This window comes from Pezoporus flaviventris, unplaced genomic scaffold (assembly GCF_033815535.1).
Source record: "Pezoporus flaviventris isolate CSIRO_AGI_PZ_B2104156 unplaced genomic scaffold, CSIRO_AGI_Pfla_v1 ptg000002l, whole genome shotgun sequence".
NCBI classification, from domain to species: Eukaryota; Metazoa; Chordata; class Aves; order Psittaciformes; family Psittacidae; genus Pezoporus; species Pezoporus flaviventris.
The window spans coordinates 85,633,239-85,660,655 of record NW_026892550.1 but is presented as its reverse complement, the minus strand read 5'-3'; the positions used below and the strand labels follow the sequence as shown (position 1 = coordinate 85,660,655).

At 41.2% G+C, this 27,417-nt stretch overlaps 1 protein-coding gene across 1 annotated transcript; it reads left to right on the top strand.

Moving 5' to 3' along the window:
• FAM180A (family with sequence similarity 180 member A) lies at positions 1 to 25,227 on the top strand. Its single transcript, XM_061444886.1, has 3 exons — positions 1 to 627; positions 22,322 to 22,422; positions 23,391 to 25,227. The coding sequence occupies exons 1-3, from the start codon at positions 531 to 533 to the stop codon at positions 23,730 to 23,732; spliced, it is 540 nt and encodes a 179-aa protein (XP_061300870.1). The 5' UTR covers positions 1 to 530; the 3' UTR covers positions 23,733 to 25,227.
• The last annotated feature ends 2,190 nt before the right edge of the window (positions 25,228 to 27,417 follow it).

Below are 27,417 nucleotides of genomic sequence, written 5' to 3'. Positions count from 1 at the left end.
CTGATTATATGAATCACAGTAGCAAAATGTTCTTGCAGAGCACATACCCCGCTCCCTGACTTTAGCGTCCAAGGGAAGCTGTATACCGTTCCAGACAAGGGTTTTACTTTAGACATGGGTTAGCACATAGCCCCCTGCATTACAGAGCAGTAGCTACTGAGCTAGGATCCAAAAGTGTCCTTAAATGAAGTTACTTGTGGCTCTTTATTGGACAAAAATAAATTCCAACTGGGCCATATAACAAATGAAACTCAAGTACAAAAATGTAATGATATTTATTCACACAGCTGCCAGCAAACTCACATGCACTATGAGTCATTCCAGATGTGGATAAAAACAAAGTCTGTCTGTGAAAGTAAGTTTCCTGATCCCGAGGAGACTTCGTTTGGGAGTGGAGCTGCACACTGACTTCAGCTGTACTCAGAACAGACAGGTTCTCCTTCAAAGGGGGAGGGGGAGAGGAAAAGCCATTTATTTATTCCTGAAAAGAAAGGAACTAGGAAATTGAAAAAGCTACTATACAGCTAGACATGTGTATTTTAAAGAGAAGGATGCTTTGGAAGACTTTACTGCTGCTGTTGTTCTATTACAGTGCTCATGCCACTGTGACCCACAAATGGAACAGAGGTAAGATTTAAATATGAAAAACTGTTTAGTAGAAAACTTTGAGTTTTTAGATTTGGTCTGAAATTATGTTACATTCTACATATACATACATATATTTATATATAGTACATATATAAATATATATATAATTTGTCCCTTCCAACTCTCGAATTCTTTTTCTCCTTTAAACAGGTCAGCTAAGTAATTATATAGACAAATAGAAAAATACACATGCATAAGTGCATAAAGGTAAAATGCTATATGTATTGTATTATAATATAAATAATATATGTTAAAAATATCCCAAGAACCAAGCCAACATTATTTTCTCAATTTTTTCTTTCTCATTCTTTCTCCCTTTTCTCCTGCATTAATAAAAATCATAGATGATGAAAGCTTAAAGCAAAAGCCTTTGCAGTCACAGGTGGCATAATCTTCTGTTCCACCAGGCAGATACCTCGTAACAGTAAACACAACAATGCCTGGATTTTGAAAGGTGCTTAGGAATGCCTACGATGTTACCCTGACAGACTAGCACATAGAACATAAGGAAAGTTATTAGGCTTCAGCTGCCAATATGACAATATGTAGTTGTGACATATTTGTATTCAAGTGTGTGGCAGTAACATATGAAATGTCTTGGGACTGTTGGATTGTATGGGAGATGCTTGCTTAAAAGATAGGGATGATGTCCTTTCCCTTTTTTGTTTTATTCTTTCCTCAGTATTTGGCATGGGTTCAGTAGCTGCTTGAAGTGGAAAAAGGAAACACCTCCCCAAAGATTTCTTTGGTTCTGATATTGAAATTCACTGAAATTCACTGAGGTCTGTTAAGACCTCAAGCATTCAGGTGCCCCGTCCCCACCCCAATTGCCCATGTCTTCCTCATTATAACTGTATAGCTGATTTCTTTCTAGTCTACAGTTTGGGTTTGGTTTTGATTTTACAGGGGAGGCGATGGCTGAATGAATCAATGAAGAGGTATGCAATTCTGCTAGGGCTGTATGAATGCTTAGTTGTTCCTTGCAGTTAGTGGGGCTCACTGTCAGGGCAATGGCCTGGGACTCAGAATGGCAGATTCTTTCCCCAGTGTATTCATCAGCCTCTTGGATGATACTGGATGAGTCATTATACCTGCATATATCTTACTTTTCTCTTACTGTATAATAGATGATAATGACACCCATTGTCATAATAAAATCTCTTAATTCTGCACATAAGTGCTCATATTTTCAGAGGTGACACATAAAAGGGTGATAAAATCAGAACTAAATCTGTATATACTAAAAAAAAAAAACCTACCTTTTGGAAGAATGAGGTTACCTTACCTCTGAAATGGAAAAAAAAAAGAAAAAGAAAAAGGTTCATTTCCATGGAATAATCTCTATGCAATTTAAGGATGTTCTTCAGTTTTGCTAACACACTTATTTTCATTAACAACACAACCCTCAAATGAATCCATGCAACTATTAAAGGCCAATTTAACTGCCATGAATATTTAAAGAAAAACATCAGAATTCTACTATGCCTTTTGGGAAAGCAGATTGTTTTCAATTTGGAAGCTCTAGAGTTTGGGTTTTGAGACTTCAGTGGGAAGAGAAGATTCATTCCCCTTTGTGATAAGGAATTCAGTTCTCACAAATACTGTATACAGACATTTGCTGAGGAGGAAACCACATTTTTTCTCCACAGCTGTTGGGACTATTCAGCTCCAAATATGTTTTAGAGGCATGACTCCTTCAATAATAGCTACTTCAGAGAACCTCCACTCCTCTAAACTATCTGTCAGCCCAACCAATACCATCCTAATTTGCAGTATTTAGAGGGCCAGAGCACTGTCCTAATTTTTGATTTGCTTAGAAACTTCAGGGGAAATTTGAGTACTGAGGCACGACACACCCTTCTGCACACTCAGAGCTCTTCCTCCCCTCCACAAATGACAACTGACTCTGGGTTAAACCTCAGTCATTTAGGCCTTATCCTACTCCTGATCTAAGTTTTGCAATAGAAAAGGAAAGACAGATCAGCACCTGGTCTAATGGAAATGAAAGACAGATCTGCATATGATCTCCATTTTTACTAGCAGTCCAGATTGTTTACAAACCAGTACGACAAAGGATCCTGCTTTAATTATCAACAGTGGTTGTTTGCAGCAGAAATAAACAGTCAATACCGGATAAAATATGGTCCATTTTTCATTGTTTTTTCACTAGGGGGCACTGGGGCAGCCTTGGATGCCCAGCCCTTGTAGCTAAGTATTGAAGCTTCGGCTCAAGAAAAAAGTCAGACATCAGGAAAGATGAACATACTTGTGCTGATTGGTGAGTGGGAACTCCAGGCTGCCATCTCCTTTTTCACTTTGCTTTTACAAGTGTCAATGAATGGAAATATATATATATATATATATATATATATATGTATAAAAGCATTTCTGGCAGGAAAATTGAGTGGTTTTGTTTTCCTTTTTGGCTTTTTGATTTTATTTTTTTTTTCTTTTTCCTCACCCACCCATCCATTTGTGTTATAAATACCACACACTTAAACCTGCCTAGATCCACCTGTGGACATTGGCTCAGAAGTCATATGCAAAGCTTGGTCTCTAGGATGGACGTGTTCAGAGTAATAAGGAAAAGATCCTGAATGGTGATGAAATAATTTGCTTGTCACCATCTCAGGTTTCCTTGATACTATTGTAGGATTAGCTGTGTGGCATTACACTCTCAGATTTTGTGAAGCACCTCTTTAGGGAGAAATGTTAGGTCTCTAATGAGTGATATTCCCTATGCAATGGTAAAGGTGAGGACAGATTAATTTCTGAAGGTCACAAATAAGAATCCCAGATCTTAAGAGATGTTTTTGCTGCAGAAACCAAGGAACAGATCCTGCTCTTTGTCAACAAAAATAAACAAAAATCTCTCATGCAGCTGTGGTAACTACACAAAGTGTCACTGCTTGCCACTCAGTTGCATTCATCAAACGAGTCTGATGAGCACCAGTGCATTGGAAAGCAGAAGTCAGCTTCAGATCTGCAATGTAAGAATTGCCTGCTTCTGCAGGAGAAACCTCTAAGGCAATCCTTATTAACATGTTTCACCTTAGCTAGCTGTAATTTATTTGCTGTAAGGGCTTCCTGATCCAAATAAATGGCACACAAACAGTAAGTACCATGCTTAACATGTTTGCTCAGGGAGCGAAGATGCATTTTGATTTTCTGCGTTGAAGACACGAAATAAGAAAGTAAAAATTTTCACCCTCGAGTGAGAAAATGATGTAATAGCTACATTAGCTCACTGAGGTTTCATGCTTTTGGGGAATGGTTGTACTATGCCTTTGAAACCTCAAAAACAGTTACTACAGTTGCATCCAGCCCTATCTGGTCCAAGTGCATTATTTTGTCTCTAGGGCTCTGTCAAAGTCAAATGGTTGTTCTAAAACATCAGAGGAACAGTTTGCTCTCCTTAGAGGCGTTCTGCAGAAGGAATTACTTGAAAGAACAGAAGGCCCATCCTCATAATTTCCCCACAGCAGTGCAAACTTTTAGTATTTGCTCTAGTGTTGTGGCAACTGAGTTTGTGAGTCTGATGGAGCAGCTGCTACATGAGCAACTTTTTCAGGGTTCTTCTGCTTGTGGGCTTAGCTACAGCAGGCTGGCAGGTCTCTGGTGCCAGGAGAGGGAGGACTATGTAGAAATGAGAGTTAGGCTGTTGCTAGAAAACCAGACAGTCTTTTTATAAGGAAGCTGTATTTAACCTATTCTATATTCTGTAATCATTTGCAGGTTGCTGGTGATCTTGCTGTGTGGGCAAAGGATGAATGCCTTGGAGACTAGGGCATATAGTGCATCCCCACACCTTGTGACCTTATTTGCCTCTCTTCTTCCCTCATTTCACATTGCATCCTTACAGCCAGGCACTCCCTTATTGAGCAACTTGTGGGATCCCACTGCTGACAATAACACTTGGTTTGGCATTTTTGGCTTGGACAGACAAGCAGAAGGAATACGACCTGAACACAGCATGTAATTACAACACAAATGGTCAAACACATATATACACGTATGTCCAGAGGGCCTCGAGTATACCAGGTTGTGGTCTTGTTAAAAAACACTTTGTCCTACACTGTAAATCATAGGAAGGAGGCATTAGAAGAATATTTTCTGCCCTTTAAGCAACCAGAAGAAAGCAAGGACAAAACTACATTTTCAAGCAGATCTGGAAAGTATGTGAGAATTAATGAATTAAGGATGTAACAAGGATATCTGCGTAGCACAATGACGTGTGGAGTAACGACCATAGACACAGGGCCAAGAAAAGCTGCCTGTCTTGCGCTTCACAGGACAGTGTAAGGACTCCAGCTGGTGTCCCTACAGGATGATAGTCACATGCATAGGATGTGCCCAAGAGAATGAGCTCTGCCTTTCAGCAGGGATCACCTGGTTGATCCCAGTACCACACTGATATGCTTACACTTCTTCTGGCTCTGACACCTCTGCCCTAAGCTTTACTGTGTAGCACAGACATGGCCCTCCTATTTCTAGTGGCAAATTCCTTGGGCATCAGCTGTGGTGACAGTCTGAAACTATTAAATAAAGAGCTATTGCAGAAAGAGCAGAGATAGAGGACTGAAGAAGGGGCTGAAAAGGGATTACGTATTAGTACCTGGGAAAACTGCTTGGTGTTAAGAAAGGTAGCTAGAAGGTAAAAGTCTCTTAAAGGATTTAACCTGTGTAGGATAAATATCCAATAGGGTAAGGCTGCAACTGTAATCAAAATCCTTTTCAGCATGTCCTGATTCCCCAGATACTTCTTTGAGGGCAGACTTAATTAATTTAACCTGCATGGAGGATGATCCCTAAATCAGAATTCACAGTGGACACCTGAAACTGAAAGATGTAAAGGATTCTTTAAAAAAAAAAAATCAAATATTCTAATCTCTTCTAGGGCAATGATGCCAAACTGATGAGATCAGAAAGAGGATAGATTATAGAAGCTTCTACAGTTTAGTTTAGATCACAGATGGGTATTGTACTTTATAAAAGCAGTCATGCTGTTAGCAAGGAAGGCTCTAAGTGATTCTGAGGCTCTTTCTCCCCAGAAAGCAGCCAAAAAATGGCTAAAGATTACAGCTCATACAGTCATAAACTAGATAACAGAATCAAAAGTTAGAAAGGAGCTAGACAATTTTGAAGAAAATTGGGTAAGCAACAAGTGGAAGACACATGAAATAAAACTGTTTTCTGTTTGATATGTGCTAGACTAAGTGAGAACTATGAGCTAAAAGTAGCACCAGTAGAATCTTTTCAGTAATCCCAGTTCCATTCCAGTACTGAGGACTGGCAAGTCAGTAAGGCATTTGTTGACATTTTGCTCTTTTTTTTTTTTTTTTTTCTTCAGGATTCCTGCATTTTAGGACACTACATTCTGTAGTGTCCCATTTATTTGCCTCAGTCCCAGGTATAGAGCTGCCATGGGATCTGGATCAGTTTGTACAAGAGTCCTCATATCCCAGCCAAAGTTCAGCTCAGAAACACTTCCTGCCATTCAAATCCCTCCTCACAATTTCACATGGAAATAGCTCCCTTCTCCTGACCTTTAACAGCCATCTCACCACTCTTAATGTATGCTGTTAAGAAAATGTTCCCTTCCACAGGTGAAGTAGCTCTGTTAAATAACTCATGAACACATGCAAAGATGTATCGCGCTCTGTGAGTCCCCTCCTGATTATCTTACACTTGACTGATGGTCCTAGAGACCCCATTGGTACCTGGCATTATGCGAACACACAGAGTGAAAAAAATCTTTCCTTCTCCAAAGAACTTTCAGTGTACTTAAGGAGAGGAAATGTTAGCATCCCTTTTCATTGTGATGCACGGAGTAATTAAATCAGTTGCCCCAGACCTCTTCAGGACAGCTCTGTGTGTATGCTCCTGTATGTTGTGATTTTAAAAAAATCTGTTTCTGAAGCATAAAATACTTTCCTTGTTGGGTAAAACATGCCAGATTCATCAGGAGTGAATGACTTCTCAGGCAGAAGAAATCTTATCAAAAGCACTGAATAGTACAATGTCATTGAAAGGAAAGTCAGCAGGGCTTAATGAACATCACCAGGCTGCAGAGACTCTGATTATTCAAATAGTGACAGCAAGATGTAAATTGCTGAGGTAAAGCACTGAGTGGTGGAGCAATTAACTTTGCATGCAGTGCCTGTGCCTGGGTACAAGGCAGGGCAGGACCCATAGGGCCAATTTAGGTTACTGGGAATAAACACTGGTGCTTGCCTGCATGCACAGCCTGCACCCACCTTCAACCAGGCTCTGAAAAACCTAACCCTAACCTTGGTTCTGCTTCAGGGAGCTGAGTCTGTCCAAGATGCAGAGAAGCTAACTGGGTACATGGACCCAGCTGCAGCAAAACTGGGAACTGTGCGAGTGTCTTGGTTTGAAGTGGGCAAAATAGTCTTCTCCTTGCTTTAACTTTGAAAGCACCTAAATGTGCAAACCAGCACCACTGAAGTCGATGGGAGTTTTGCCTCTCACAGGAGTGAGGCCATTCTCTGGAATCTGGTTTCCTGTAGTAACCCTGGTTGTTAAAAGCTTCCAGCCCAAATGTGTTATTTGTTGGTTAAAGTGGTTTTCAGCAGAATGGCACTGGCACGGGTGAAGTCGGTGCAGGTCTGCTACATGGATAGTTGATGGTGGGAAACAGAGGAAGTGTATCAAAGCATCATAAAAAGATTAGAAAAAAAAAAAAGGCAACTTGAGGATGAGCTGCAAATAACACTTGTGGAGAGACGCACAAAAAAATGCCTCCAAGAGGACAGTCATCTATGGGGTATTCTCTCCCACTTGAAGGAAATAAAGCCAAGGAAGGGATCCTCTATGCCCCTATTGCTCCTGTGTTTCTCATTACCATGAAATCCTGTTTTATTTGGCTGTTTCTGTTGCAGCTTTACAATATATCCCCCACAGCATACATGCTCATTCAGGGACATTAAACTAGACTGTCTGCACCACAAGCCACGGGGCTCCCTTGCCTACTCAGTGGCTAACCCTTAGCCACTGACTCTTTTTATCCCCACTGAGGGGCTCCAGGCTGCAGCAATAACCTGGCTCTTCTTTTCTCACTGTCACGGTGCTCATGGCAGCGCAAGCTCAGTGCTGGGCTTGTAACTAAAAAGAATGTGAGGAGGAAAGGAGCAGAGTTAAATAAGCTCCGCTATTCCCAGTTTCCACAAACATTCCTTTCCTCTGGTGAAAGCGTATGTGCGGCCTTTCCTGGCCCAGTTTGCTGGTTAGTCTTGGCAACACCCCTGTTCCCCTGAGATCGGCACACATACCACTCATCCTCTGGAAATTCCTCCCCAGCCACAGGGAAACAGGTCGCCAGGCTCCAAACTTGCTGAGTGTCTCTCTGCTCAGGAGGAGCTAGGTGGGTAGCTGAAAAAAGTTGCTGAGAAAGGGAAAAATAAGTTGTTCAAAGCTCAGAGGTTACCTGGGAGGAAGCAGGACAGTGGAAAGGCAATGCTGCACTGCAGTCTCTTGTTGGAGACCCAGATACACAAGGTCTGCTGCGATGCTTGTGGTTACCCCACCCTCTAGCATGGCACTGGGGGAGCAGAACATTCTGGTTAGTTTTTGCCTAATTGTGAAGAGAGTAAATTGCTCTGGACTAGGTGTCGGTATCCGCTGCAAGCCAGAACGTCAGGGTTTCATCATATCCATCTATTTGGCACATGGTGGCATGACCAAAACAGAACCAATGCTTCTAATCTCTGTCTTGGAGAAACTACAGACTTTTCAAACTGGCAGGCCTTATCTGAGCCACTGAGAGGCAGAAAAGGAAGGCAAAGGTTAAAGGCAGACATGCTGTGAAAAAGCAGAGAAAAAGCTGGAGGTGAAAATGTCAATGGAAGGAGGCAGCATGAATGAGAGGAAGAAAAAGGTAAATTGTGGAGAGACAGAAAATGTGATAAACATGGATGGGAAAGATTAAAGCACACGGACATTTAAGATTAGGGTAGCTGACTCTTGTCAGCATGGTATGTATCCCCATTTGAACCCACCCTTCAGAAGATGCCCATCTGTCACAGCTGGTCTTCATCTTATCCGTCTGCTTGTCAGGCTCATGGGATAGTTCAATTTCTCTGGAGCTGGCACTGTCTTTTTCTCATGTAAGCAGGACTTGTGCTTGCTTCTGGTCTGACCAGCCTCTCGGCACACTAGGATGATGAGAAAAGCTAGTCTGGGCAATTCAACACTGATCACAGTATACAAGTTAAAGTTACTGTTACTGAATCAGCAATATGTCAAGGTGCCTACACAGTTGTTTTTATTCATGGGTGTCCTTTTGAGCTTTCTAAACTATGTAGGTATGAAAAAAAAGACTTCCTACAGCCCAAGAAACAATCTGTTTTATTCCACAGGAGCTGCAAGAAACGTTCTGGTTTATGGGGCTGTTGGGCTACAGCATTTCCTATTAATGCCATTCATGGTGCCACAGCTGCACAAGTTCCTCTTTCCCCCTGTCAGACCCTTGAGGGATGGATCAAGTTCTGCAAGCTCTCACTTTCCTCTCTGGTTTTCATAACAGCCATGACATTAAATTTCTGTTTATGCCTGGCACTGAAGGAACACAAAGTAATTGTTTATTCAATTTATTTATTAAATGCAGATTTTATGTCTGAGGGAACTGTTCATGTCTTAAGCCCCCTCCTAAACCAAAATACATTTCAGGCATGCCTCATTTTTATTTACTGAAATTGTTCATAGCTTGGCACTGAACAAACCCCATTTCCAATTAAACACTACTTGTAAACATCCTAATATAGTACAGCCTGTGTTAAATGAAACCATTAATCTGTCACAGTCACAGCAACTTCTGGTTTTCTGGATTGCCATGCCAATTTGGCAGAAAGCTTTGGAAGGTAGCAAGTCTAATGACAAAAACATATATACTGCTTGTTTTGCTGTTTTCTGCCACTGGGGTTTTTAATAAACAGTACTCAAAGGGGTTGACCTACCCTGACTCATACTTAACAAATCAAAAGATCATTTGGGCCCCCTCAAAGACAGAAGAAAAGTACCCAAAGGTTTTTCCACCCTGGGTTATCCCATAACAGGAATCGGATTTAGCCATCAAATATCAGATACAATCAGACTCACTTAGGCTCAAGTGGCAAAGGGCAGTGTGTGACTGCCATGTGTTGGGCTCTCCAGCAGAAGGATGAAGATGATGTGGCCCTGCTTCCACACAGAATGCCTGAGAGAAATCAGGGTGAAATGAGCAGGCAGCACAGTGTCTGAGTTCAGCTCAGAGGATCCCAGTTTTGATAAATCGAGTACTCATACAAGGTGTCCTCTGTCAACCATCAGGAACAGCCAAAACGTGCTTTCTGGCCCAGGCTTGGGGTCTTTAGCTTCACTACCTAACCTTCCTGCTATTCTGTACCGGGTACCTCTCCCACTGTACCCAAGCTCTCCCTAAAACTAGCCCTGCTGCAGAGAGTGGGAAGACAGCCACCACTTGGCTGAGATCTGGGCAACGCTGCATGCTGCGGATGGAGGGAATCCTCCAGTTATGCAGAGAGGGGATTTAGATGTTTAACAATGCGACTGAGAAAGATGAGGCAGTCACAAGCTGGCAGTTGCACAGGTTGCGGCTTGTCTTGCTATGGTGCTGTATTTCTCATGTTCACAGCAGGGAAATGTGGGCTCCAGCTGATGAAGAAATCTGTCTTTTAAAGAGTCTGCCTGGTAAATAGCTGTTAGGGTTACTGTAAGCAATTGTATATCCCTAGAAAGACACTCCTTTTTCTAGCCAGAAATGGTATTTAGGGAACAGGCTGTTGGACATTTGCTGGGAATTTCTGGATGTCCTTCAAACCCTGAATGACTAACTGTATGTGCCACAGACCATCAATCTATCAGTCCAGCACACACCCAGTTATGTCAGCCCTAATCTCTGTTCATGCTGCTCACAGCCAGCACGGTCCAGCTGAGGTGAACTCCAAAGCTGAGCGACATGTGCCCATATATGCTCCAAAGGAACATGTGAGGGTTCCTCGGTGAAATGTCACCTTCAAGGCAAAGAGCTCAGTTTCTACTTGTACACATTTGTCACTGAGGTAAATGTAACCAACTCGTCACATGTCTTAAATAATCGGTACCCCTCCTTTCTCTCTATTTACATGATTGAAGATGGAAGTGTGTATCATGTCCAGCTGGCTTTTCAGACCCATCTATGATGTCCCCCTGGAGCTTCTAACTTTTGGTTGAATTTGTGCTGCCAAACAAAGCATTAACTGTTGAAGAAGCAAATGTATATCAACTGATGGCTCTGTATATGAATGCTGCTGAAACCGAGGCTGGACCTCTGCACCCCCTGAATGTCTGCCCACTGAGGTGGAAAAGAGTGGTAGTCCTTCTCACTGCAGTTCAGCTGGGAGCAGCTACTTGAACATACTGTGATTTACTTATCTGTTTTCAAAGCCCATTTCATTTCCTTATGGGTGCCTTTGCTGACAAAGTAGTCCATGCATTATTTAAACAAAGTTATAATCACCTTCTGAGAGCCCTTTTCACAACAAACTGGAGCGCTCACATAAGCCTCTCTCTGTAACCCAATGTGATGGGTAACAGCTACTAATCCAGCATGTCCAAGGAGCTCAACCATGACAAGCTAGTTTGCATTTTGCTTCATCCTTAATATCTGTGCACTGCTCAGAGGTCAAAACAGAGCTTAAAGATTACTGGGGCAAGTATTTAGAAGTATAAATATGGGGACAATAAGTCTCTGCCTTATTTTATGGCCATGCAAAATGTTGGTCTACTCCTATAAATGATTAGTGTGCTGTACTAGTGTGCTCCAGGATCTCAGACAATGATTACCTCTTACCTATACTCCAAAGACCAGTAATAAAATTCCCCTAATATGACAAAAGACTGTCATGAAGATGATGTAAGACAAATATCAATTCCAGACTCATAATCAGATGATCTCTACAAACTTATCTGGAAGATCATTACCACCACCAAGCTGAGGAAGAGCTATCATGCAGAATTATCACACGATGAATCTAGTTTTTGAAAGGATTGCTCCTCTAGGGACAACAGTTGTCAGATTGACCAAAAATTTTTGTCTGGCAGCCTATAACAACCATCTACGGAGTGTACACATGCTGGCAAAAACTTTTCTAAGTGAGCACCTTTTATAATGCAATCTTCAGAGTGTTTGAACTAGTAATAAGAAAGCATAAATCCAGGGAAAGACAGGTTGAAATTTACAGTGTCAGCATCACAGGAGCTTAACCACTTCTCCAGAGTAATAATGTCTTCTTTAGCAGTCACCATGCACAGAAGAGTTAAATCAAAGAATAAATTCCCACCTGGTTTCAGTCAGCAGTTTGCTAGATGTTTTCACTGAAAACTAAGTGTTCCTCCCTTTCTCTAAATTTCTTTTTCCTAAGTTTAGAGCATGAGGTTATTAATATTTTTTCCTTAAACATTTTCTTAGCCTATTTTCCTGTAAGCAAAAATCTACTTTACAAGTTCACCTCAAAAGACTCTAGAAGAAGAGAATATATGGTAAGGAAGAATAACACTGAATCAAACATGTGGGGAAAATTGGCAGGGTCGTCTTGGGCTAGGAGCCATTGAGGGATGGCATCCATAGGAGCAGGAACTGCAGCAGCAGCAGATGTTGAGTTTTGAATTTTCACCGATTTCAGATGCAACTGTCAGCACTTTTGTGTCTTTCAGGTCCTACTCCTCAGAAAACAAGATATTTGGGTTATTTTTTGGCTGTAAGATTTATGTAGGCCTGAATCTAACCTTCTTCTCTATTCTCAGATCCCAATCATGTCTTTCACAGCACAGGACTCCCTGTGACCTGGCTACCCATAAAGCAGCATCGCAGGGCTGATAGTGCCAGCTCAGGTCATCTGAGGAGCTTGTCCACAGTGTCCAGCTACCTTTAGCAACTTGCCATACTCAAGGTTCTGGAAGGTCTTTATGTATTTAATGGTGAATCCAGTTGTATGTCAGTCTCAGCTTTATTTCAGGAGATTGTGAAACCTGAGAGATTTAGGAAAAGTCAGATTCAGGAGAGCATGAGATAACAAGGAACAGTGAAAAAAAGACATCCCATATTTCCATGGAGTGTGGGGAAGGCAGCTATAAAAATAATTTTTGCATTGATCTGTCAGATTTCTTTGCTATGCTTCTGGAAGTATCACAAAGATTGTCTTGGCCCACCATTGATCCGCACACATTGAAATTCACTGATTAGATTTATGGATGATTATATTCGAGTTCCATTTTTTTAATACTATTTTCATGCAGATGCAGAAATTAACGTAGTGGGGCCCAGACATTCATGCAGGTGTGAACTTGACAGAATAGATGCCTTCTTACAGTGCTTACAGTGGCTATTACCAGGGAGACAACACAGCTTTTCACCCTTCATGTTCTGCTGAGGTGGCAAAACAGCTGTACCGGTCCAGCTCAGAAACATACCTGAATCAATATTCAGCTCTTAGTAACTTTCTCAGATGTCTTTATCATCACTACTACAAAATATGCAATGATTAGAAAAGGAATTGTCTCAAGAAATAATTCATTTCCTCACAAAAACAACCAAGTATGCCCCTGCTTTTTCTTTATTGAGCAAGGCTGAATTACACTCTTTCTCTATCCAGCACATATTCACATCATTAAGAAAACCAGCAGCAGGTGCACTGACATTTGGAGCTCAATGAACAGCTGGAAAGGCAGCTGGGGTTTCCCTGTTTTTAAAGAACAAGTGAAATCCCAGAGCAGAGGAAGCAGAAAACTAGGATTTATGTATTCTCCTCCTAACAATTTACTTCAAATGGATGGGGATTTGAAGGAAAATGGAAGACAATTCTGATTCTTTCTAACGTAAGGAAGAAGAAAGAGTCAATATAATGTTTATTCTTTCTCAGTTTTGAGCTGCACTATTGGTAGTGAGTTTGAGGAATAGCTTGTTTTGCACGTGTGCTAGTATATGTGAGTGAGCAGTTCATACACAAATAAAATAATAAATAGTTTGTTATCAGTTCAGTAATAATCCCTAACCCCACCATCAAATACTTGAATCTACTTGCTGGTTGAAACAATTCACAGACTGCTTAAGTGAATAATTCCAGGATCCCCATGATTTCTTCTGTTTTTCTTTACCTCAACTAACAACTCCATGATCTCAGGTAGGACAGTTCCCATAGGATAATTCAGCACATGACAATTCAGTCAGCAATAACAAGAAACTTTCATCATTTTTCTTAATCTGCAGATCATAAATTTTAAAGTCAGAATAGCCACATATTTTTTCAATTTGACCACCTGCACAGAATTTCATGTAGTGTCACTTTCAACATATCCAATGCATTGTACTTCATTAACACACATTTCTGAAAAGGCAGACACTTCAAACTAGAAGCCATCATGAAATGGAAATCTGCTTGTTCTGTTGTAAACATGTGGTAGGGCATTCCCATTCTGCCAGATAAAAAGGCAAGATAATTTCAAGGAGACCTTTCAAATCTACATAGTATTGGTCATTCAGATAAAGCACATGATATTGTTCCTACTCTGAATAGACATTTTATGGAACTAGTCAATGACAGCAGTTGATATTTAGACTGAAGAATCTGAGCTGTCGTTTGTGATAATAAAAAAGTTCGTATTGCTCCCTGCTAGATGTGTTGTTCAAACTGGATCTTTGATTCCTTTCTTACTATCCAGTCTGCGAATAAATTCTTTGTGCTGGTTGAATTTACTCTGTTAAAAGTTCTGGTGGATGTAAGCATAAAGGGAAAAGAAGCGTTTGGCAGCTAGTGGTCCTGCAGCCAACCCTCACCTCTAGCAGGAGTAATGACTACACTAGTTGAGGTGACCATCCACAGAAAGGACCCCATTAGTTTGGTGGTCAGATCAAGGGTGTGCAGGCATGAGGAAGGGCAGGGCTGATATCCATCTCTATGTCATCTAAGAACTGGACTGTCCTAAAAGCAGTTGGACCACAATTGCTCTGGGAGTTTCTCACAGCTAGGAGTGCTGATGGCCTAGTAACTGTGATAGGGAGTGAGACAGCCAAAATCTACCACTCTTTTATTGGTTTGCTTTTCCCCTTCATTCATGACCAGACAGAATTCTGGCTTGACTCACTGTTTGGCCATGAAAAGCAGTGTCAGCACAAAGAGAAGGAGGGAGAGCCTCACTGCAGGTCCAGCGTGCCAGACTGCCCCTTGCAGCTGCAGCTGTGATTAGGTCAGCCTCAGCAAAACCCTAGCTTCTCAGTTGCTTTTGCCTGCCAGGAAACCAAGGAAGCCTGACTGAAAAAGTAAAACAAAATGTAAAAAAAAGCCATTCTAAGCTACTGGACACCTCTCCTCTGTGGGGTGTCTCAGCTCTGTGTAAATGTACACCTGTGAGGAGGTGGTGTGAGTCTTGAACCCTCCCCTTTGGGCTCTGTGATGGTAGTACAAAAAGAGAGCAGAGAACTGGAAAGAGAATTTGTTTTGAAGGGCTTTCTTTTCAGAGCAGCAACAGCATGATGCATAGAGCTCTTGGAGCTGCTGCAGCTCTGCCTTTTCCCATGAAGCAGAGCTTTGATTTTGAGTGCTCTCACTCCATTAACAGGAGTCATCCACTTCACTCTGCTATGGTCCTTCCCTATGGCTCAGCACATAAACACCAACATCCAGCTGTATTTCCTCCCTCCCTTCTCTGCTTCTTCTTGAATAAATGGAAGTAGATTGGATCATCATCAGATACCTTCACTTGCTCATTTGTAAGAAACATTTTCAAATTTGTTTCATTAAGATTGCTTTGTGTCTTCCCCTTGCATAAGAGATGTTGTGAGCAACACAGATTGGGAAGGAGAGCTTGCAATGAAAACAGAGATATAAAGCACTGCTTTTTTTTCCAGCTCTGCCTGAAATTTCCTGTGTTGCTAAAATTGCTTATTGTGTCAGTGTTAAACCTATGGAACAGAGTTAATAGTTCATTATTTCCTTTCACTCATACAGTGTTCACCACAGTCTATCCCCTAGTTCCTGGTAATATGGCAGCAAATGAGAGGATAACAATATATTTCACATACTTTCAGTTTCTTTGTGCTCATTTTTTCTCTCCATGCCTTCTGTGGTAACTTTACTCTAGCACATTAAAGGCCTCTCTTGGCTGACTGCATCTTCTTTTTTTTTTCTGGGTGGGTATATTTATAATTCCAGGTGGGAACACCCTCCTTATGACCAAGGGAAGAATAAATAACACAGTGTATATTGCTACAGGCTGGTACAGATGAAAATGCTGCATAATGGAAATTTCATCTGAGGGAATAAATTCTAGATCATTCTAGTTGGTTGATGCCAGTCACATCTTTGAAACCATTTTACTTACATAATAAGAAAAAAATCCTCCACCTCTCACAAGCACAGTCTCAGAGGCATCATTTCCTTCTCCAGCAACACACACTTCTGTAAACATAAGGGGTTTTCTGGTCTTTCTAATACACCTTCACATTTCTTATTCATGCCAAGTACCTAGAAAGACTATTATCCCTGTAGATTTTATATAGAAACTCTATTGCACGTTAACCTAAAATAACACATCTCAGGACAGTCATGAAGAGCAGAAGTTCGGTTGGAGTGGGTTCTGTTTCATGGAACTGGGATACCCTTTCAGGATACATTTGTTTCTTAAAAAAAGAAAAAAAAAAGATAACTTTGAAAAAACTGGTTTTGTGATGATCTAAGGATTTGAATAGAGTCTGGTATTAATTCTAAGGGTTTTAAATGGTGGGTTGGTTTTTTTTTTGACAGCTTTTGTGGGGAGATTACTTCCTACATCCTCATTGACAAAACTTAGACTTTTGAGATAGAGCTTTTTGCTCTTAACCACTCTTTTTATAACTAAAGAAGAAACAAATTACTCTTTGCAGTTTTAGCCAGCCGGCAGGAATAAAGAGAGAACATTGCCACTATTAATTTTTGTCTTAGGAGCCAAGATAGCAAGGATGTGCAGCTGAAAGTAAAAAAAAAAAAGCAGCAAATTCTCTTGGTAGCTGCTTTTAAAAATATGCTAGTTCATGTTGGTTTGTAATTAAAATGTCTTCTCCATGTCACAGCTGTGTTCTCCTAAGGGTCATTGGGATTTAATCTCCCAGTAACAGAGATTTAAATGTATTAAAGTTGGAATGCAGAAGCCTTTGCATTGCACTTGTTGTCATGGGAGGTACTTGCAATTCCAGATACAAGTTTCAGAAGCTAGCTTGCAGCACTGAAGTGTTTTCCCATCTTTCTAGGTTTTTGTGTGTCTTTTCCTTATTTTATTCCTCTTATTCTTCCTCCAGCTTCCCACTCTTTCAATTTCTCCTATGCTAAGGCAAATTGTTCAATGACTTGCAATACAGCAGTTTTGATACAGAAAAGCAAAAACTCAGGAAGCATAGAGAAACTATGCCTGAGCATGCTCTTCCGCAGGTCTAGCCAGCCAAAGCTCAATTTCAACCCTGGCAACGATTGCAGGCCCAGGCAGTATAAAAACCTTTCAGGTGGTGCACACACATCCTTCTGGGGATGAGGAAAGTGCAAGACAGGAAGCAAAGGATGGGATTACTATGCATGAAACCTTTTCATCACTTATTAGCACTGCATTTTTTGTGATTTATGCTACTACTTTCACTGCCCACCACACACCTCCCATAGGTCAACACCACTTCACCCTGAAGTTTCACCATTGCTTCTGGTGCCAATACCTTCTGCAGGCACAAAGCAACAATGACTTCTAGGAACTGCCCAGCAGTTGCTGCAACAGAATAGGTTCAACCAGCCTAGATCACTCATAATTTTTGCATGGCATTTTAATGGCTGCTGTTTCTGCCTACACAATCACCCTGTGGACAGTGCTCATTTCATGTGCTCTGGGAAATGCTTGAATTCATCTTGAAGAATCATCTTCATCTTTCAAAGAAGTCAAGGCTAGTGAGAAAATCTCTAATTAGGTTATCAACAAATATAATCTTTCGACAGGAGACTCTGGGTGTGCTAAGACCCTTTTAGTGCAAGTTCCAGGCAGGTTAGAGAAAAATGTGGTGACACACGGAAAATTTACAGCTCACTAGTGGAACCAGCAATGCTCCAAACTGACTAACAGCAAGCTTAAAAAGGGATATGCATCTAGCCCAGGAGATGTCTTTTTTGGCTCTTGCAGAAGCTCACATGAAAAAAAATCTCAGCATGGCCATACTTTATATTTTATTAATTTTCCTAGCTATGTGATGTTTAGGCTAGGGAAAAACTCACACCAGTGGAGCATAATTCAAATGCTTTGTTTCTCTGGGCTTGTTGTGGGGCAGAACAAAACAGCAGTAGCCAATAAATGTGTATAAATATGTTTTACATACTTTACCATGCCTTCATGAACAATAACCTAGAAAGTTTTGCATTTTCCTTTCATTTAGGGGGCAGTATGCATGTTTGTTTCCACACATCAATGCACTCCAGTGCTGAACAACTGTTTTGCAGTAAACACTTTTATTCCCTGCTTTACCAATAAGATAAAGCCAAATAGGGAGAATTTGCTGTCATTATAATTTGGGATGCATTAACTTCTTCCTGTTGAGGTCTAGGAATCTGGACTTCAAAAGCTTTGAGCAGGAAAGGGAATCTTTTGCTGTGAGGGATCAAGCTGGATGTACTGCTGAGCTTGTAGCTGTTTCTCACTAGTAAAGGGTTCTTTTGAGCTTGCAGTAAAAAGACAGTTGTGGTGGTCTGAGAGGATATGGTCTTGCAGAGCGCTGCTAATCCCTGTTACAACTGCTGGTGAAGACATAAAGGAGGCATCACTTTTCCTTTTTAGGTCTATCACTGTACAGGAACTGCTGCTGTTTGTGCAACTGTGTCCTGCTTTGCACTCCCAGAAATAGGGGCTGGTCCCAGGAAGTCCATGATACCCATAGAAATGATTTTCATGAGTTACTTTGAGTCAGATCCTAGTAATCTAAGACAGCAGGACACAATTGGCAGCCTGCTGACTGAATTTGGCTTATAGGACCACTCCAGCTGGGCCACTGCCTTTCGCCACATCAACAGGCAACTCCCCTTTGCTTTGCTTGCAGGGAGACAGGAGTTTTTGGCCCACAAGTCCTTCTTGTTCCTCTGCTCCTTCCATCCTTCATAAAAAGGGTCCCACTGAAGCAATGAGATAGCCCTTTTCCATGCCTCTGAAGTAAATAAAAATAATTCCTACTGAGTTGTGACCTCAGTTAATCTGTGTTCATGGAGCCCTGGAGAGCTGTACGTGCTTTGGAGCAATTGGCCTGATTCATGCTTTTGGCTTCATACCTTTTCATAGAAAAAAGGGGCATTGATGGTGCACAAATAATTGAACACTCCTGCAACTATGCTCTATACTTATTGAGCAAACACATCACAGGCAGCAGCTGGGAAATGGTGAACTGGAAAGCAAAACTAAACATCTGTAACATCACCAGTAAAACTACATGGAAAACCTGAGACCATTGTTAATGTTTATTACGAGGTTAATGAGGTACAGAAAATTCTGGCATTGTTCTTAAGACAGATGAAAGCATCTTTAAAATAAAACTATTGTCAGCCTCAGTATGCTTAAACTGTAAAGAAATTTCTAAGCTGTCATGAGCTAAATAGTTAGAAGCAGGCCAATGAGTTGGCAAACACAGCTGCAGCTTTTGTTTAAAAACCTGGGTAGCCCTGAAGGAGAGGTGGATTTGGGTCAACAGAGCTGTGAGAGACTGGATAGGTTCCTGCAGTGAGCAGTGCAGAAAACAGAGGCTCCTGCACCACATTTTGACAGGCAGTTTTAACCACCCTTAGGAGTAGACTTGTTGCTGCTCGCTATCTTCAAGCACAAACAGTGATGTACTCCAGGGCATAGGATAAGGCTGTTCAGAGCTGGGCAGGTAGGCTGGGAGCACATGTCTGTGCCCAGACCACCATTCCCATCCACCTCCAGCCCTGAGACCTCAATGGGCACAAGGGAAGTCAGATCAGAGAGCTCTCCTAAGGCCCCTCTGAAGAAAGGATACATAGATACACAATAGAAAATGTTTTCAGTAAGGATAATAAAAATCCCTTATTTTTCTTCCTTCATCTCTGTCAATCATAAGCTTTCTTATTATCTGACTGTTCAGCCCTCAGGACATAAGCAGCCACATCCCCATTGAGATGTCTTGACACATTTGTAAGAGAAGTAAAACCAATAAATCACTAGGAGTCTCTTCACTGACTTCAGAGATCACTGGGTTGGGCTTTCTCTTGCTAATACTGATCTCTGCTCAGACATTCACTGCTACTGTCATTGAAATGAATTAGCTGCAACATCAACATAAAGTGATGCACATTGCTCTGCATCTTCCTATGGAAGATCTGCTTGGTAGCTTTACATGGAACTCCATTAGGGAAGAAAATAGTAAAGAGAGGGTAAGTCATAGCATTAGTCTTTTGCTGTTCTTTGATAGTGCACCGCTAACTCATGTCAGATATGGAAGTAACTGCAGGAAGAAATAAAGCCAGCAGAGAAGCTTCAAGTAGAATTTGCAATCCCTAAATGCAGAAACTGGCTTCAAATCTTTCTCTGTCTCAGCTTTTGTGCTAAATTTACATGTGTGTTAAGTAAGTGTAATGAAAATCAGAGAATGCTTACTCTGAATACTTGCACAGTCTCAGAGGAGCTTGTAAATTTATGGAAAGGATTGTGTAGGGAACGATGGTGGAAGGATTTAACTGCTGTGAAGAAAAAAGAGAGAGAGGAAAGGAATGAAATAAAACATAGATCAGGAAAATCAGATCGTCGTGACAAAAACAAATGAGCTCTGAAAGAGTTTCTGAGTAGATTCTCCAAGGACTGTAACAAGGTTTGATATGTTTTGGGAATAAGATAATGAGATCAGGGAGTCAGTGCTAGTCTGGTCCCTGCAGAAGATGGCATGCTTCTGATATGCATACAAAGTCCTTTCTCACAATATAGCAGCTCACACTCTTGTCCCTTTGAATCTTTTAACCTAATCCATATTATCCTGGGAACACCTGGGTAGGAAAACTCAGCTGCTTTCTGAGATTCTATGATTCCGCAAGTGGGTCAGTACTAAATTGCTAATATGGTATTCATTTTTGTGGGAGTCCTTCACTGGGGTTTTTCTGGCTGAGTGGTGATGGGCTGAATCTGATGACTGACTCCCAGCTCAGCTCCATGGTAGGAATCTGCACCTGGCTTGAAAGCGAAAAGTGATTGGTGTGGTGACAATAAGCAGGAGAGCACTGAAGGAAGATGCCACAGGCACCTTTTCCATGACTCAAAGTATATCTGAGATGTAAACCATCTGCATATGTAAAGGCTCTTTTCACTGAAAGAGGATCTAAAAGAGATAAAAATGAATTGTCATCATTATGGACTGGATTTCTGCCAGCTGCTTAGCAATTAGAGCTTTAATTGCCCAGTAATAAAAGTTTTAATTACTCAGCAATTAGTGTTTGAAGTTTCAAGTGATTCGCATGCACTCAATATCATTCTCAAATTGCCAAGAGCAGAAGATGGAATAGCTCCAGTGTGTCTCAGCAAAACTGAGCAAGCGGGGTGAACATCAGAGATTGAGTAGCAGCAGAAAATGGGTATAGCCCAGTTACCAGTGGTCAGCCAGAAAAACATTCTTGCAGAGTAGAACCTGCAGGCAGCTTGTGACCTTTCCCAAACTCAGCACCTCCTCAGCTGTGCCAGACAAGATAGTTGGGTGTTAAAGGCATTGTGCTGGAGAAAGGTTACTGCAGAGACCAAGTCCTTTTCAATATGTCTGGTTTTTTGCTTGGCACATTCATGATCTGTAATATAGAATTAGATGTTTTCTATACTCTGGACTGTACAGGTCACTGATTCCACACGTGCTCTACCTCGCTGGGATGCTGAATTTAGGAGCTATACATATTTTTTCTGTCTCATTTCCATGAAACAATGTCTATAGTACACTTTGCAGTAGTGAATAAGTATCTGATCATAACAGAGTTTGTTGTTTCTAGCTATAACACTGTGAAGTATTAAAGTCATAATAAATGGGATTCACCTCATTGAATGTACCTATCTTGTCTAAGCTGGTAACAGGCTCAATGAATAAAGATAGGCATCTCCAAAGGGTGAGTCACTCTTTCCAGACATATATGCCCAGGACAGATAAGGTGATCTACTCTGAAGGTGTTGTTTTTGTCAACTAAGGAGAGACTAACATTTAGGCAGCTGAAACCAGTAGAAATATAGGGTCTTAGAAGTGTGATGGTAGGAGAATGGCCTGAAGAAAGAAGGCTTTGTTGAGGGTCATTATTAATTTCCCCTTGCAGAGCCAGGAGAAGAATATGTATTCCAGGCAATGCTGATATTGCAGTTATCATTATTATTGCTTACATCATGGCTGCACCTCAGAGTCCCGGGCTTGGATTATAAATCACTCTGTATTAGACTGTACAGATACAGGACAAACAGCTAAACTCCATCCTTAGTAGATTAGAGTCAAAGCAGACCATGTCACCCATTTTATTTACAGTGAGAAGTCAGTGTAGAATAAGTCTTTGCAACAAGAAGTTCTTTGGTTGAATCTACTGTTGAAAAGTACTTCCTCTTTTCAGTGTTTGCCACCCTATGGAACCTCTCTTTTCCCATTATTATTTTCCAGCTATGCTTTTCCCAGCTGCTCAGCGATTCAAGAGGTCCTCAGCTGCCTTCCTTAACCCAGTGCTACAAAACTCGCTGGATGATGTGGTCCTGCTTTATGAGGTTCAGTATACTAGAGCAGATGGTACCTTAAACCTTAACCAAGACTGGGGTTATTGTACACACGGGGGTAATCTATTACCTGTCTTCATGGCACTTTTACTCATTCCTGCAGTAAACCCATTGCTGACTATGTAACAGCTCACCAGAAGGGAAGAAATAGACATATATATGACAGCCTCAGCTTTTTCAGCACTTAAGCACGCAGCAGTTGCCTACAGTACCTCAGACTAGTGGGTTCTAGTTCACTGACAGGCAAAATGAAAAACAAAGCAAACGGCTTTCTACTGAAAGCAAATTTCTTCCAGAACAGTTATGTATTAACAACATAATGCATTAAAATTCTTTGGTTTAAATCTTAGTCCCAAGAGTACATTGCAAAGTAATCCCAAGGGCATGAGTGTTTCACTCCAAAATAACTCAGGTCCCCTCTTCCACAGCAGTGGAGACTGCAGATATAATGCACAGTCTACAGTATCATATGGTCAGCTAAGGAACAGTGGCCCACCTGAAGAAGGTACATGGGTCAAATCTATCTATCTCACACCTTGAGAAACTGGGATTGGAGTCCAGACAGGGGAGATGGGCAGGGAAGCCACTGCTGTGCTCTCTCAGAGGGCTGCTGCTGTTCCTGACAGGGTAAACAGCCTTTCCCAGCTCTGCTGCTGTCTCTCTAATACCCATGTAGCACCAGCAGCAACTAATGCCTGTTTTGGACAACAGAAGACTACCTAGATTTTCCTTTTCCTCCCTCCTTTCCCCATAGCCTGTCTCTAATTTTCCCAGGCAGGTAACACAGAAGTCTTAATATTTACATAGAGTCTTTCTGCACCACCTCCAGCCAGTGCAATGAAAGTTTTGTCTCTATTTGAGCTAAAGTAAAGACCTATGGACATGTTTTTAATTCACATTTACTGTGCAGAGTCTCTTGGAGAAGATAAATAGCTTTCTGTGTTCTGATTTTATACCAGTTTCTCTTAGCTGAGCTTGACATTGACAAAAGTCAGAGGATCTCCATCAAAGATGAGGAGCTTGCTTCACTGAGGAAGGCTGCTAAATTTGACACCATCTGCAATGAGATTATCCCCAAGAGCATCACAGAGATCCGCAGGCTGAGTAGCATGCTGTCCTCCTACCCAAGGGTCCTCAAGAAAGAAGACTTTGAAAGGACAGTGTTGACCATGGTCTACACAGCCTACAGGGCTGCTCAGTCCCAGGGGCACCAGAAAGACGTTTGGGCTGAATCCTTCGTCAGTCTTTACAAAGCCCTGAAGCACGACTTGATGTTTCCATACAACAAAGACACATCATAGTGGGAGACTTGATGCAACGGTAACTCAGCCACCCCTTGTGGTTGATAAGGGACACATATAGCACGTCCACCACTTTATGCTGTAAAGAGTTTAAGAATCTGCTTCAAGAAAGATTATTTGTTTTCTAGCTCCCCCTTGTGGAATCCACTTTCTAGTCCCATGTTAAATGGAGAATGATGTTACCTTCGGTCCTGGGAATTTGATTTTTGTGCTGGCTTGGGAGGCACATTCTGTGACAGGCAAAGAAATTCCAGTGTATGCCCCAGACAGACATGCCCTTGTTTCATCCTGTGGGTTTCCTATAAGCAGTACAGAAGTATACTATACTTATGCTTACATACTTGTGCATACAAGCTGGAGAATGCTGATTTCTTAGCTAGGGAAACAAATTCATATTTTGGCTGGCCAGAAAAAGAATATTATAAAGACATGCAAAGGCCTTCTGAAAAAGGAAGAGGTTTCATAACTGTCAGTCTAAGAAATTATGCCACATATTATTCATTCCAAATATTCTTCTAAATAAGCACTGTCTGATTCACTTCATTTGGCTGAGCCAGTTTTTAATTGCAATAACATTTGCAGAAGACAAAGGGCATTGTGGATACCAGCAGCAAACAATGCCTGTGAACATGCTCTTTGCTTCCTAGCCCTCCCAAACAGTCTGCAATGATTCTTTCATTATTTGCACATGACTTTGCTTCTGCTGCTTGTTTTTTGAAGGGAACATGTCCTCAGCAGAGTCAAAGGCCCTGTTTAATTTAATGATGACACATTTTTCCTGGTTCTATCACTTGAACGTAGCTCATCTAAACCCACGCTTCAGAACCCTCCTGAGGCAAGGGAGGAAGGTGCATTAAAACATGGTGCTGAATTTAGCAGTGTGGCTCATTTTTGGTAGTAAATTATATATTTACTTGTGTGTATATGTGTGTGTATGTCGATGCATAGGTGTGCATGTAAGTGATGAGTACATGGAGAATCCTAAATTGTTCAGTCCCAGAGCAATCGTATCCAGTCACTTAGCAGAAAAGACATTCATCGGTCCAGTGGTGGGAATTATGAGTCTGAGAGCAGTGGAGAAACAGTACTTGTTTCAGCAGCAAAAACTGTTTGTAAAAATAGTGCAACTAAGTATTATGAACTATAAAAAATCATGGACAGAAAATAGACAGAAAAAGAAAGTAAATCTTGTCAGACAGATGACTGCCGTCAAAAAATGCAAATTATTCTAAAGCAAATCCTCTACATTTTATGATCAAATTACACAGACTGTTTCTCTATTGATATTAGAGGTTCTTCTACTTCCAGAGCATGGGAAAACAGATGAACATTTATTTCATCCTTTCATACCAGCACTCCCTATTTCTCTATCTGCATAATATTTTAAGCATAAAATCACAAATCACTGCAGCTGTAGAAACGAACTCAGGATTCCAGCCCCTGTTCTGAATCACATTTAACTGCTTTTGCATCACCAGACCGAAAGGAATGAACCCTTCTGAGTCCCTTAACAGGGATACTCCAAGGACCGAAGCTGAAAAACTCCATCCAACACCACCTTGTTGCAGCAAACATCAGCCAGAGCACACTGGGTTTGGCAATTACCCAAGGGAATGCGGATCCACAGCAGCCTTAGGGACGGGCAGCTGGACAAAGGGCTTATAAAAGACAGTCAGTCCTGTTTCTCCGAGCAGTTTCTGTATGTGTATGCATGACTGTACAGATTTGCATTTAGATGCACTTATGTGTAGGTGCACTTTCATACCTGAAGATGTTTGTTGGCCATCTTCAAAGCCTGGCTGGTATATGGCAAAGAAAACTGAAAACCTCAACCACAAAGCTATGAGCCACAAGCATCCCCATCTCCTCTGCTTGCGCACACAGCTCAGGGCCCACAAAGCAGCCTTGCGCTACAGCCCACATGCTTTTTAAGCCTTGAGAATTAACACTGATCATGTGTTTGTGTTTTCTTCCCATACCATGCTTTATAAACACATGGAGGGGAAATGCTTTAAAGTGCACTCCTGCCTTTCCAGCTCTGTTTCTTGGCTCCCTGAAGCATCGCGCGCTGGAAGTGCCTGGAACCAGAGAGATTCATAAATCTCTTACAGCCAGTGGTTCCAAGTCTGCAAAGGTAACAAGAGTGAGCACCACAGCAAGCATGCTAGCAGTTACTATCCAGAGAAATACATCCCACCATGCTTCCCACTGCATAGGAAGACTGTCAAGTGGTCAGAATTTACTCATCAGCAAGTATCTCATAGAAAAGAATTATAGATAATTTTGAATATCCAAATATTCCCTATAGCATACATACCTTTCAAACTGGTAATTGAAATTTTTATCTCCTCAATAGAAAATAAAGTTTTTCTGAGTTTGTGTCCCTCTTGCCATTACTGTGTGTAATGTAAAAAAGATTTATTCCTTGGGTATGTGCTAGGAGTGCCCAAGTTAATTTAACAGAGACTATCAATGTAATAATAAAAATATTCTACATAAAACTAATTGGCTTTGCATTGTATTGATTCCAGTGTCAGGTTTACTGTTTGGTAACTTCCAGCTTGTGCAATTGGCTATCTCAGACTGAAACTCTTCATGGGAGTAATGGTATGAGAGAAGAAGGAACACTCTTCCCTTTGATGGGCAGGAGGAGGTAATAAATAGGAATTAGTACGCTTTGTTTTCCAGAGTTCAAGTGGGAAGGAGAAGTCTGTCTCAGGGAAGCTTTTCGGACTTAGGTCAGCTTCCCTCCCTCAGAATTGCTCAAGATGCAAGCATAAGTTGCCTGCTCCACAACTCAGATTGCATCTCATCACTTCAGACGGAGTCATGTATGTAGATAGTCGCTCAGAGGGTAAATAGCCATTGCCTCTAGGTGGAACCTTTTATCCACCCTTTGACCTTACAGATCATAAAAAAGTGAAACAAAGCACAGATTTTTAAAAAAAAATTTTTTTTTTTTTTTTTTTTTTTTTTTTTTTAGTATTTTAGACAATTTTTTAGTTTCTTTAAAACAACTGACAAACAGATATGAATTCCCTATCTGGTATTGGTCAACTCCAAATTTTCACATTAACTATATATTTATTTCCAGAACTAATTGCTAATTTTGCGTCAAATGTCTAAAGTTTCTGTTGCTTGACAGAAGTTTCAAGGTTTAGAAACATTACACAATCTTAGATGTAATTACTAATTCCAGGAAGAATGTACCCTGCACATCAAACTCCTCTGCAGGTCTGTCTGCCAGCTCTCCAAGTCTCTGTCACAGAGTCATTTCAGTTCAATCTGGGGAGCTCAGTTTGTGTCTGACTAGCGAAGTGTGAGTAGTAGACAGGCAAGCAAGGTTTGAGAGTGTGGAAAATCTCAGCTGCGTGGCTTTCTATGAGATACAGGACAAATGGATACTTCTCTACAGGTCCTGCATTCAACCAGCCAATGGATTCAGTACTTTCTGCCCCACAAAAAGCATTAATAATGGCAGAGTTGTAGAAATGCTTCTCCACTAGAAGACTAGAGTAAAAAGCCTAAAAATCCTCAATTTGAATCTGAATCCTATGGTTACTGAGGGCACATGAATCAGTACAGAGATTAGCCCATGCCTTATGAATAAGTGACGTTCATGGATCAGGATGAAAGAAACATGAAAGACAAAAGATACTGTTTAGAAAACAATGATTATTTATTT

What these genes read in the sequence shown, in the direction of transcription:
- FAM180A (XM_061444886.1), top strand. Translation starts at nt 531, where the DNA reads ATGTGTATTTTAAAGAGAAGGATGCTTTGGAAGACTTTACTGCTGCTG. An exon ending in GACCCACAAATGGAACAGAG is followed by an intron (nt 628 to 22,321) that starts GTAAGATTTAAA and finishes ATTATTTTCCAG; the next exon opens with CTATGCTTTTCCCAGCTGCT. An exon ending in ATGTGGTCCTGCTTTATGAG is followed by an intron (nt 22,423 to 23,390) that starts GTTCAGTATACT and finishes ATTTTATACCAG; the next exon opens with TTTCTCTTAGCTGAGCTTGA.